Consider the following 12,936-nt stretch of genomic DNA (forward strand, 5'->3'; position numbering starts at 1 on the left):
AGTGGTGGTGCTGAAGCATAAGAAATATACTTTAAAAATAAAAACCACCTTTTTTGGCGAGGGCGTGCCTTGCAACTGAAATGAAACAGTACGGAATGCAGTTAAAAATTCCTTCCCTGCAAGGCCTTGAACCCAGTGACCCTTTGGGTCCATTCCAATTCTATGATTCCGTGAAAAAGAACCCAAATGCAGCAGAGGTGATGCTGCCTTCAGAAAGGGGGACAATGAAGGGTGTTTGGGGATGATGGAATTGCTTTCCAGATACTGTCCAAAGGCAGAGTTGGAAGAGACACTAGGCGTCATCTAGTCTGACCCCCTGCTGCAATGCAGGAACCACAGCCAGAGAATCCATGACAGATGGCCATGTAACCTTTGCTTGAAAACCTCCAAGGAAGGAGAGTCCACAACCTTTGGAGGAATTCCGTTCCAATGTCTCAGAAAGCTCTTCCCAATGTTTTGTTGGAATCTCCGGACTTGTAACTTGAATGCATTGGTTTGGCTCCTGCTCTGCCTTCCATATCTATGGGACCGTATCTATGGGACCACCTCTCCTGGTCTGCCCCACAGAGGACCTTAAGGTCCATGAATAACCATAGTTTAGAGGTCCCGGGCCCTAAGGAAGTCAGACTATCTTCCACCAGGGCCTTCTCAGTGGTGGCTCCGACCTGGTGGAATGCTCTGTCCCATGAGACCAGGGCCCTGCAGGATTTAACCTCCTTCCGTCGGGCCTGTAAGACAGAGCTGTTCCGCCTGGCCTTTAATTTGAATTCAGCCTGATCTTTTATTTCCCTTCTCTTCCCTCCCCCTCCCCTTCACCCGCTCTGAGACCCCACAGCTAATTCTCCCCTGGCCTCCTCGCTGGTCCAAGTAGGACTAATTCAGCCAGCTAGCCCTGGGGATTATCTAATGCTTATTTCCCCTAAATTGATTTTTGAATTGTATTGTTATTCATGTTTTTATACTGTCTTTTATGCTGCCTTTATAATTAAGTGTTTTAAATTTGTTGTTAGCCGCCCTGAGCCCGGTTTTTGAACCCGGAAGGGCGGGGTATAAATAAAGAATATTATTATTATGTGGCAGCCCTTCAGATATTTGAAGGCGTCTATCTTTTCTCCTCGTAGTCTCAACTCCCTCATCCCCAACTCCCTCAACCGTTCCTCATCAGGCTTGGTTTCCAGACCCTTGATCATCTTGGTCACCCTACATTCCAGCTCATTAACATCCTTCTTAAATTGTGGACACAGTCCTACGATATCCCTATAGGAGTCTGGATTTCTCTTGCGCATGGTGAGAAATTGCATGAGCGTTTTTTTATCCTCTTTCCCCGAAGCCTTGGGAGATCTTGATGTCTTATCTTTTATTGGGCCAGCTTCTGTTGGTGTAAGGATTTGCGGCTTAGGGAAGGCTGGGACATTGTGTGGAGCAGGAAGGCAGGCGACTGGATGATTGGATCCGGTAGCTTTCCATTCTGCGTGTAGCCATTCTGTTGTGCCAGCTGTATAAGTGGGTAGCTGGTCAATGATTGCAAGGCTGGCTTGTGATCTAAATTCCTTCAATAAAAGGAACTGCAAGATGGGTCTTGGGTGTATTTCTCATGCAAGGCTGCCCTCTTGCGGAGAGAAAGGTGGGTACAATTTCAGTGCGAAACTTTCTGACGAGGGCAAGTGCGATGATGATTAATTTTAGCGTAGCGGTTTTTGTTTTAAAGCGGAGAATGGCAGCTGAGTTGGAGATGCACAGAAAGGGCTCTCTCTGCATCTGAAAGTGAGATCTGGTATGGAGAGTTAATGGTCAACGTGTTTTCTCTTCTTCCTTTTGGTATAGGAAACAGGCTGGTCAGAAATAGCAAAATATAGTTCCAATCCCTAACTAGTGAATCACAGCTTCCCTTGATGGCTTTTAACAAGAAGCTCTGACAAACATCCAAATGGGTGTATAACTGGGAGTTTGTGACCTGCCCCAGCCTTCGGTGCCACTGATTTAAGCAAGGGGGGAAGGCAAAAGATCTGCAAATCAGAACAGAAGGCTTATTGAGGCCAGTAGCCTTTTGTCCCGCAGCTGCCAACCAGATGATGACGATAATTTAATTCATATATCGTTTCATGCCCAAATAGGCTTCTGAGTGGTTTACAAAGTGTAGCCGCCAATTACACAAACATTATATCACCCGTAATTAAAACGCACTATAAAACAATCTCGGTAAAACAACCCAACTATTAAAAGTGGAAACTCTGGTCGAGAGATCAAGAAAACCCAAGACGCCTCTGGGTTGTCCACAAACAGGTGGTGATGAGGGCATATCAGTGGGCGACTGGAGCAACGCTTTTGCACATTTTAGCAAAGCAGGAGTAGGCTATGAGCAGGAAAGGGGGGTGGTTCCCTTTAGAAACTGAAGGAGGAATGAGGAGTTCGGAAAGGGGGCTTGCATGTTCATGGGGTACCGTTCACAAGGCATCACTTCTGCCAACATTGCAGGAGTTGCTAAACTTTGCAGGCCCCCAGCAAGATTTTATTGTTCAATCTTCCACAAACCGTTTCCAAAATACCTTATCAGCTCCTATGCAATATTTTTTTGCAATTGTGGCAAATCTTTTTGCAACATGATTGATGTTTTTGCTATACTAGACTTGTTATTTGTTTTAAAAATTACTAATAAAAACATTGATTTTTAAAAATATCAAACGTTTTCCCGCTTGAGCGCAGGAATCTGGAGTCAGAGCAATTGGCTCTCTTGCTTTTGTTGCTGTCCATTTATTTACAGTATTTCATGGAATTTATACAATGTTTGATGGGTTTTTTTTAAAAAAACACAAATCCTCAGAGCAGTTTACGAAAAGATAAAACGGGAAAATCAAGAAAAAATTACCGCTGTACCTCGAAAACATACAGAGAGTTAAAATACTGAAACAGGTTAAAACTCACATCAAGTTTCTAAGCATCAGGGTAGGCTTGAAAAGAATACACTGATATCACTAGGCAGGGAGTTCCAAAGTATAGGCACTGTCACACTCAAACAGTGAGTTCTTACACACGCAGAACAGATGTGATTTGGCACCTGGGCTGCCCGTTCTACTGATTGAAGAGATCAAGTGGGCACATCTAGGATGAAGCAATCTCACAGGTAAACTGCTCCCAAGAGGAACACCTTGGATTTGGTCTGGTAGCTAATGAGCCCAGATGTTAGGCGCTGGCACGCCTGTTCTAGCTGCCGGTAGCTCCCTGCGTCTTGTGTCATCACAACCGCCACAGCCGCAACGCGCCCCTGGCACTCCCTCTTCAAGCTTGATGGCTTGAGACGAGCTGTGTCAAGAGAGGCTATCCCCAGAGCCTTCAAAATCTGAAGCGGCAATTACGGTATGCAAGATTCCAGGCGGCTTTGTGGAGGGGCTGCTCTCCCTTTCATGTCTCCGAAATGGAATCGTAATGGCACACATTTTTTACGCTGGCAATTAGATGCTGCATTGCAATTCAGCGCCACACATCCCACACTGTTTTTTCCTTTGTGGGTGTGGGAGTGTTTTTATGGGCCAGATCACAAGAGCCACATAACAGAGGATTTTTTTATTTTTTTTACAGTGTGGTTTTTATTGAGATTTCAAAATGCAACGCTGGGAAGACAGGGGATCCGTCCCCAGCTAGATTTAAAAGAAAGAACTGCGGCATTAAAAAATAATAATGTGTGGGATGCTTTTGGTTCCACCTTCATTCCCATCCCTGCGGATCAGAGAATTGTAGGGACCCTCAAGGGTCATCTAGTCCAACCCCCTGCAATGCAGGAATCTCAGCTGGATGCAATTTACATGACAGATGGACACCCAACCTCTGCTTAACAGTCTCCAAGGAAGGAGAGTCCACCACCTTCCAAATTAGTCCGCAGAAAACAATCTTGCTCCATCTCCCATGTGACAGCCCTTGAGATATTTGAAGATGACTATTGATGGGGAGCTATTGTTGGCACCACAGGAATTGTCCTGTGGTTTCCCACAGGGTCCCACATTTTGTCCCCTTTGCTGTCTTGACATCTGGGAGTTGTCATCATGAGGTCTGGAGTGAAGTGTCATCAATATATGGTTCGCACTCGGCTCTATCTCTCTGTCTCATCTGAGTCCGGAGAGGCGCTCGAGGTCCAAACTGCATCTGCTGCAGCGAAACTATATTTAAACTGTAATCTTTGCATTCCATTGCCATTCAACTCCCACCTTTCGATATTCTCCTTTTAGATACCGGCCACCTAAGATTTCGCACCGGGTATCTGACGACATAGGCTCGAGTCCATGGGAGCTTTATGCCATGATAAATTTGTGGTGCCACAAGATTCTTCTGTGCTTTTTGTGTAAGAGCCCAACCCCTCTACTATTATTTTTTAGAAAACAACAACCACACATCTGTTGTGTGACGTGTGACGTTTGGAAAAGGGTCATGGGAGGGAGTTTTGCAGAAGGGTGTGTTGGGTTTTGTTGTTGCTCTGACAAACCCCACCCTGATTTTGCGGTCAAAGCACCTTTGTAAGACCTTTGGGGCAGAGTAGGTGAAAGAAGACTACTGGTCATGCACTGAGCATCTTCAATGGAGCTATAACTTTCACACTATACTATATAAAAAAAGCATTGACCACTTGGGTCCCCGTCATGTTAATACCTGGCTAGCACTGTAGTTTTGTTTTGTTTTTAATATTTTGTTAGGAGCCACCCAAAGTGGCCAGGGACAATCCAGTCAGATGGGCAGCTTATAATTGTTGTTGCTGTTGTTGTTGTTGTTGACCGCAATTCCAGACTGCTGAATGTTGCCAGACAAAGGGAACATGTCACTCCCTTGTTAAAACAACTTCACTCTGTTTCTGGGCACAATTCAAAGGGTCCAAGCTACCTGAAAGATCACATCTCCCATTATGAACCTGCCCAGATGCTGAGATCCCTGGGTGAGCATCTTCTCTCGGTCTCGCTGAGTTCCCTTAGTCTCATCAACATCCGAAGCACAGCTGGTGGTGACCTAGACAGAGCCTTTTCTGTGGCTGCTCCCATATTGTGGCACTGGCTGTGCTTTGGGTCCCTTCCAACTCTGTGATTACAAGGAAGGCGATTCCTTGGGGTCCCTCCAACTCTATGATCCTAGCAATTCACTCCCAAGTGAGGTCAGCCTGGCACCCTCTTTGTTATCCTCCTGGTTTCAGAAAGGCCTTTGGAGACGAAGGTGCAGACATTGCTGACCTCTGGGCTGCTGTCAGGGCAAACTGTATTTTTAATTGCTGGTTCTCAATGTGTCCTGGTGTATTTTAATTATTGTTTTTAACCAGCTTGCATTCTTTACTTTGCATTTTATAATGTTGTTTTTAAATGTCAGGAGCCGCCTTGAATCCCAGCTTAGGAGAAAGGTGGAATATAAACACAATTAATGATAATTATATGAATGCTTGCGGTTTTCCCGTTGGGGCCTCTGGTTGGCCACTGTAAGAACAGAATGCTAGACTAAATGGACCACTGGCTCAATCATGCAGGCTCTGCTTATATATATATATATATACTTACGAGGTTCTTTGTGTTTTTGTCTTTTGTCTGTGCAGGTCTGAAAGAAACCCTTCGACTGTGAATTGAAGCAGGAGGTACGGCTCTGTAATTGCAATTTATTCCTTCAAGTGTGTCGAATGGAATATTGCAGCCGGCTCAGCTGGAAGCGCTTTCCAGGAGGGCGTCTGGCTTGATTTAAGGAAATAAAAACACAAGGGGCGTCCTCCGTCCCTTGATGATGGGAACCGAGTGGGTGGGTTTGGTGGAGGCTGCCCTCCCGCAGTCGGGTGTCGAAGGCTTCCTTCCACCTGCCCCTCTTCAGGAGGGAATTACCGTATTTTTCTCTCTATAAGACGCACCAAACCACAAGACGCACCTAGTTTTTGGAGGAGGAAAACAAGAAAAAAATATTCTGAATCTCAGAAGCCAGAACAGCAAGAGAGATCGCTGTGCAGCGAAAGCAGCAATCCCTCTTGCTGTTCTGGCTTCTGGGATAGCTGCGCAGCCTGCATTCGCTCCATAAGATGCACACACATTTCCCCTTATTTTTTAGGAGGGGAAAAGTGAGTCTTATAGAGAAAAAAATAAAGTACTTTGTGGTCTCTACTTCTTGGTGTTTTGGTTTTCCTTAAATTTCTTGGCCATGTTTGTGACCCCCCTGGGGCCTCAGAGCAGCTTTCGCAGAGTCAAAACCAGAAACGGCAAATCAGACCTGCCATGATACACTTTGAAAGAATTTAAAAAGATGGTTTCAAAGTGCAATTAAAAGGCAACAGGGACAATCGCCAGCATTCAGCCATCCGGCCCTAAAATTCAAAACGAGCCTTTGAAGAAATTTCTGGGGCAGATGAAATAAGCTGGCAATCCTCCTTAGGCAGAAAAAAATCCGCTCTAAGGAATTTTCACCAGTGAAAACGTTCAGCTCCCAGTCACTGCCAGCCTGGCATGGCATCTTTCCAGTTTGGGATGGCCTTCTCTAGATCAGGCCAGTCCCAACCAGCTAAAGCTTCACTTTCCAGTTGTTTTTGGGAGCTTAGAAGCAGGGCATGGAGGTGGGCTGCAGTTCCACCAGTTCACTCGCAATCTATGTTAGTCAGAGGTACACTGCCTCTGGCTATGCAGGCTCCTCTTTAAGGTCCCATGCACTGCTGGTAATATCTAGCAGGCCTGTTTCTCTATAGGCTGCTGCTCCTTCACAACAGCTTTGAAGTGGGAGGCAAACAGGCCTGACCATGTGTTTGGAGTGTATGGGGCTGATTGGAGTTGTAGTCCGAAACTTCTCGAGGGCCCCAGGTTGAGGAAGTCTGGACTAGAGCCTCAGGTGTGTGTTCTACAGATGAGCTCACCCTGCTGAAATGAAGAGCCCTCCTGACCCCATAGATCTCCGCCCAGGGCCACCTGCAGCCAGGACCTCTTTGCAATGCTCGTAATAATTTCTGCCTTTGCTCCCTTCTTCTGCACGCCGACAGGACAGACCCAAGATGGCTTCACCGGCAGACAGTTGCATCCAGTTCACCCGACACGCGAGCGACGTCCTCCTCAATCTCAACCGCCTCAGGAGCAGGGATATCCTGACGGACGTGGTGATCATCGTCAACCGGGAACAGTTCCGAGCCCACAAAACAGTCCTGATGGCCTGCAGGTGAGGAGAACGACCCCAGAACTCACCAACATCTCCTGAAGCTGAGTGCCGGGAGATTCAGGGCTGATAAAAGGAAGTTCCTTCTTCACACAGCGCATAGTTAACTGTGGAACTCCCTGCCACAGGACGGCCACCGACTGGGATGGGTGGAGACTAATTGATGGAGCAGAGGGCTATTGATGGCTCTGCAATTCTTCTGAGTAAGAGCCATGTACCTTGAGCTCCTTGGAAGATAGGTGGGCTGTAAAATGAATAAATCAACACTTCTCCACTTCTGTTTTTTCTTCTTCTCTTCATCCCAGTGGCCTTTTCTACAGCATTTTCACCGATCAGCTGAAGTGCAATTTGAACGTCATCAACTTGGACCCAGAGATCAACCCCGAAGGCTTTGGCATCCTCCTGGAGTTCATGTACACCTCCCGTCTCAACCTGCGGGAAAGCAACATCATGGCTGTCATGACCACGGCTCTCTACCTGCAGATGGAACACGTGGTAGATACGTGCCGGAGGCTGGTCAACACCAGGTGAGTTGGCCTGGGCTAACCTCAGCGAGGTCAGTCCATGGTTATGCATTTTTCGAGAATGTTGTGTGCTCTTAGGGTAGCTCCTTCTACCGCTGGGTCCAGCAGTCCTCACTGTTAGGGGTCTGCTGTGTTAACTCTACCACCATCAGCCCTGGTTTCACCCCAAAGTAGGAAACACTAGAAATCGTGGACATCCAAGGAAGCTGAATGTTGGAAGAACGAAAGTTCTTCTTTTATCTGTCTATGGAACTTGCTCCTACAGTGGTGACCATTGATCTAGATGGCTTTAAAAGAGGAGGTGACAAATTCCTGGAGGAAGAGAGGTCTGTTGCTGGAAACCACAGAAGGTGGAGAGTGCTGTTGTTGTGCTCTGATCCTGCTCCTGGGTTTCCCTTGGCCACCATGAGAACAGGATGCTGGACTAGATTGGCCTGATCCAGAAGACTCATCTTACCCTCTTATGTTGGTTGGCATCCATCTGTCTCAGGAGACAATGGAAGAAGAGTACACCTGCGGGGGTCAAACTAGTGCATGGATAGCTCAGTTGGTTAGAGCATGGCGCTAATGCCAAGGTTGCAGGTTTGATCCTCATATGGGGACAGCTGAATATTCCTGCCTTGCAGCAGGTTGGACGAGATGATCCTCGGGATCCCTTCCAAGTCTACAATTCTATGAAACTGTTGGAGAGTCACAGTGCCTGCTGTGGCTGTAGATACAGGAGAGACATGCTTGGTTGCAGCTGGGGCAGAGGACAGTATCTTCTATCTGTGTTCTAATGTAGGAAGAAGGAAATGCATGTTGTGACCATGATCTATCAATTATTCCAACATTTCCCTCTCTCTTTCTCTCCCTTCCCACCACGTCCAGTGACACAGAGATGATGTCTGCCGTGAAGACTCAGCGGGAAGACTTTCTGGGCGGTCGCCTGGCCAGCCACCCGGACATGATGGCATACAGGAGCAGCAGGGAAGTCTCCGAAAGCGGGCTGCCTCTCCGAAACGGGTCCATCTGCGACGGAAGAGCCTTCGTCCCTGGCTTGTACAGCGGCCTTTCGGGCTCCCCCATCTCCTACACTGGATACAGCCCCATGCCCATCGGCGGGTACCTCTTCTCAGACGAGGAGCTGCGGGAAGCAAGGATGCCCCTGTCGGACATTTCCAGGGCCAACCCTTTCCCGAGGGAGCGGGCGCTGCCGTGCGGCGCATCCAGGACGGGCGCTGCTGGTTATGCCCGGAGCGTCGCCGAGGTATCTCCCGGCATGTGCCAGGCCGCCATCTACTCCCCGAAGAAAGCTGCTGCCGAAGAGGTCAAAAGTGATGTGCACTACAGCGGCGCCCCTGCCCCCAAGCCTGCCGCCCCCTTGGTAGCCCGGAACAGTGCCTACTTCCCCTGCGACAAGGCAGGGAAGGAGGAGGAAATGTCCCCTGCTGAAAATGACATCAGCCAGCGCTTCGAGGCAAGCAACGCCCCCATGAACCGCAAGGTCCTGGTCAGCCCCCAGAGTCCCCAGAAGTCGGACTGCCAGCCCAACTCGCCCACCGAGTCCAGCAGCAGCAAGAACGCCTGCATCGGGCAAGGGCCCGGCGGGCCGCCGGCGGCCAAAAGCCCCACTGACCCCAAGGCTTGCAACTGGAAGAAGTACAAGTTCATCGTGCTCAACTCGCTCAACCAGAGCGCCAAGCCGGACGGCCCTGAGCAGGGCGAGGCGGGGACCCTCTCCCCCCACACCTATGCCCCCTCCCTGACCTGCCAGCAGTCGATGGAGCCCGAGAGCTTGGATGTTCAGTCCCCCACCAAGATGAGCGTCAACGGGGAGGACTCGACGATCCCTCAGGCCAGCAGGCTGAACAACATCGTCAACAGGTAAAAGCTCCCGGTGTGTTAGGGCTCCTTATGGGCTCACCAAAGGCCCACTGAGTGTGGCAGGAGGTGGCAAAGAGGTGGAGAGCTTCCATTTTCTTTCTCCACCCCATCACTGAAGCCCTCAGCTTCGGGCAGAGCAAAGAGGGGTGAGAGGCAGGCCTGCCTTTTCCAATAATAATAATAATAATAATAATAATAATAATATTTTTTTATTTATACCCTGCCCTTCCCGGTTCAGAAAACCGGGCTCAGGGCGGCTAACAACAAATTTAAAACTCTTAATTGATGCAACAAAAAACAGCATAAAATACAGTATAAAACGTGAATAACAATAAATTCAAAAAATTTAGAGAGAGAATCCATTCAATAAACATTAGATGATCACCAGGGCTAGCTGGCTAAATTAGTCCTATTTGGGCCTTTGAGGAGATCAGGGGAGAATTAGCTGTGGGATCCCATTTCCCCCAAATAAGAACATCAGAAAAGCCCGTTGGATAAGGCCAATGGCCCAATCAGCTCAGGATCCTGTTCTCACGAAGACTGCTAGCAGGATCTGAGTGCGAGAGGCCTCTCCCCTCGTGATGCTTCCAGCAACATCCAGCAGCATTGCTGCCTCCAAGTGTGTGGGGCATAGCATGATCATGGTGGCTAGAAGCCATCAATAGTCCCCCTACTCCATGAATTTGTCTAGTCCTCTTTTAAAGCTGTCTGGCTTGGTGGCCGTCACTGCCTCCTTGTGGGAGGGAGTTCCACAGTTTAACTCTACGGCGCGTGGAGAAGGACTTTCTTTTATTTACTCTGAATCTTCCAACACTTTGGATGTCCACGAGTTCTGGTTGTGTCATGAGAGAAGGAGGAGAGATGAAACAGGGGTTGCCATGAAACAGGGGTTGGGTGCCCATCTGCCAAAGGGGTTCTTTAGCTGGGATTCCTTGCACTGCCGTGGGTTGGACTGGATGACCCTCGGGGGGCCCCTCGCCAGGTCTACAGTTCTGTGATTCCGTCTATGTTGCTTACACTCCTTCCCTCACCCGCTCTGCCTAGGTCGCTAGATGGGTCTCCCCGCGGCAGCGACGACCAGTCGCCTTTGTACCTGCATTCTTCCAAGTGCAGCTCCTGCGGTTCGCAATCCCCCCAGCATTCTGAGATGTGCCTTCATACCCCCGGCTCACACTTCGGAGAAGAGATGGGAGAAACGCAATCGGAATACTCCGACTCCAGTTGTGGTAAGCCTAGCCAATCCGTTTCGTGGTTATTTCAGCAATGGAGTTCCGTAGCTCGGCGCTGGGACACCTGCTTGGCTTGCAGAAGGCCCCGGCGGGATCAATCCCAGGTTGGCGCTGCCTGGCAGGGCTGGGATTTCCCTCTGCCTGAAACCCTGGAGAGCATTGTGGGCGATAGCGGATCAGACGGAGCAATGGTCTGATTCGCCGTAAAGCAGATTCCCTATGTTCCCTGCACACTCTCATTTCCCCTGCTTGCTCACTCTATGGGCACACAATATATAGGTACCCAGAAGCCGATCTCTCGCCCTATAAGATACAACACGTAGCAAGCAGGAAATCCCTCTTCTGCCAATGAAATCCATTCAGAAAATGATTGGGTGGCTTTCCCAATTCAAAGGTTGTTTTTTTTAAAGCTCTCTTAAAAACCAGAGTCAAATGGTTTCTTTCTGGAACCAGATCATTCCTGTGCCGCACATCCCTTTCAGAGTCTCATCCGCACAACCCAAATATTGCATGCCAGAATTCGGAAATTCAGAACGTCCCGAATTCAGGTTCCAAAAACCTAAAGCCAAAGCGACCCAAGGCTCTGAAAGTCTCCAAAACTGGACTGATAAATTTTCAAATTTGATTTAAAAAAACAACAACCACCCAAAATGTATTTCTCTAGCTCCAGCAACATCTGGTTTAGAATCTCTATTTGTGGGGGAGGGGTGGGCAAAGCTGTTTCACATCCTTTCGGATCACATAGTGCTGTACAAACCTTTTTTGCGGAGGCCAGATGTGTCTTTTGTAGGATAAGGCCGGATTTGGGGGGGGGGAGTCTCAAGTCATGCATCCAACATTGTGCGCCACCCTGCTGGCATGTAGCACTGAGGTCCTCTGCTCCACCTGCACGCCTGGAGTTTTGCACGGCGCCCCTTCCCCCTCCCCACCAGCTGAGCTGGATCAGCTCTGGTACCAGTGCCAGCGGGGCTTTATATTAACGGCAGGGTCTCCTGGCATTTGCCCCACTCTGCCAGGAGAAGCCGGCGCCTGCATTCGCCATGCAATTTCGCCTCTGCCCTAGAGCATGCAGCAGCTGTTTATCTTACCCAATGCATCTGTAGTCCACCTTTTCCTCCTCCAAGGAGTGAAGTGAAGGACATGAGGCAGGAGTTGATAATGCAGGTGAGCTGCGTACAGGTGAGCTGCAAGCAAGCTGCCGGCCAGCTCTGTGGAGGCTCCTTTTATTGACACAATATGCAAACCCAGGCAGATACATTTTGGGCTGCGACCTTTGCACATCTTCCAGTCCCGAGTTCACGGGGTGGTACAAAGCTATTCTGGCACCTGTTTCCACCACATCATTTTCCCCTTGCACAGTGTGTGACAAAGGAGACAAAAGGTCTCAGAGACAAAGGTCACAGACAGGACACGGCAGACTACTGAGACCGCAAAACGTTAGACAGAGGGCAAGATGTTCAGACAGCTGTGGCCTTATCTGTGAGGGGGAGTGTGCTCCGCACCCAGCGATCATTCCTACAGAGGAGCTCGAGGTGGAGCACATGGCTCCCGCCTCCCCCCTTTAAACCCCATAACGACAACCCTACGAGGTAGGCTAGGCTGAGAGAAGGCAGTGACTGGCCCCAAAAGTCAAACCCAGCGAGTTCATGCAGATTCAAACCCAAGTCCGGCACAAGCACTAGGCCACGTTGTCTCTGGCGGATGAGTATTTCCAGGAAGGAGGAATTGAGGGTCCCACTGGATCTTCCCATCCCCCAAGCAGCAATATCTGCACAAGCTAGCCCCCCTGTGTGTGTTTGTGTGTGCTTAGCTCTTGCGCTTAGCTTCCTCTGACTCCCGGCCGCCTCTTCCTCCTTCGGTTCCCCCGACAGAGAACGGAACCTTTTTCTGCAACGAGTGCCACTGCCGCTTTTCGGAAGAGGCGTCGCTGAAGAGACACTCCCTCCAAATGCACAGCGACAAGCCCTACAAGTGTGACCGTTGCCAGGCCTCCTTCCGCTACAAAGGGAACCTTGCCAGCCATAAAACTGTGCACACAGGTACGGCGCTTCCGGGCCGCCACAGGGGCAGGGGAGAGGTCTGTCGGGATGGTGGACGGTCAGGCCGAGGGAGCCGTGCGGCCTGGGGCCGTGGAACCGCAGGATTGCCGGGTTGGAAGGGGCCTCAAGCGGTCA

General features: G+C 49.4%; 1 protein-coding gene across 8 annotated transcripts in view; it reads left to right on the forward strand.

Moving 5' to 3' along the window:
* The window catches only part of BCL6 (BCL6 transcription repressor), an 83,419-nt gene that overhangs the window by 64,510 nt on the left and 5,973 nt on the right, over positions 1 to 12,936 (forward strand). For 3 of the 8 annotated variants that reach the window (XM_083612808.1, XM_083612806.1, XM_083612810.1), the window contains exons 2-7: positions 5,561 to 5,599; positions 6,974 to 7,146; positions 7,449 to 7,670; positions 8,538 to 9,533; positions 10,578 to 10,759; positions 12,634 to 12,801. In XM_083612808.1, coding sequence (XP_083468934.1) covers positions 6,986 to 7,146; positions 7,449 to 7,670; positions 8,538 to 9,533; positions 10,578 to 10,759; positions 12,634 to 12,801 — 1,729 coding nt within the window. In that variant the 5' untranslated portion in view covers positions 5,561 to 5,599; positions 6,974 to 6,985. Of the gene's footprint in view, positions 1 to 2,865; positions 3,122 to 4,220; positions 4,334 to 5,560; positions 5,600 to 6,973; positions 7,147 to 7,448; positions 7,671 to 8,537; positions 9,534 to 10,577; positions 10,760 to 12,633; positions 12,802 to 12,936 lie in introns of those variants that run through there. The other 5 variants (XM_083612805.1, XM_083612809.1, XM_083612811.1 and 2 more) reach the window with 5 other exon arrangements.

Source organism: Podarcis filfolensis, assembly GCF_964270895.1.
Source record: "Podarcis filfolensis genome assembly, chromosome: 5".
Taxonomy (NCBI): Eukaryota; Metazoa; Chordata; class Lepidosauria; order Squamata; family Lacertidae; genus Podarcis; species Podarcis filfolensis.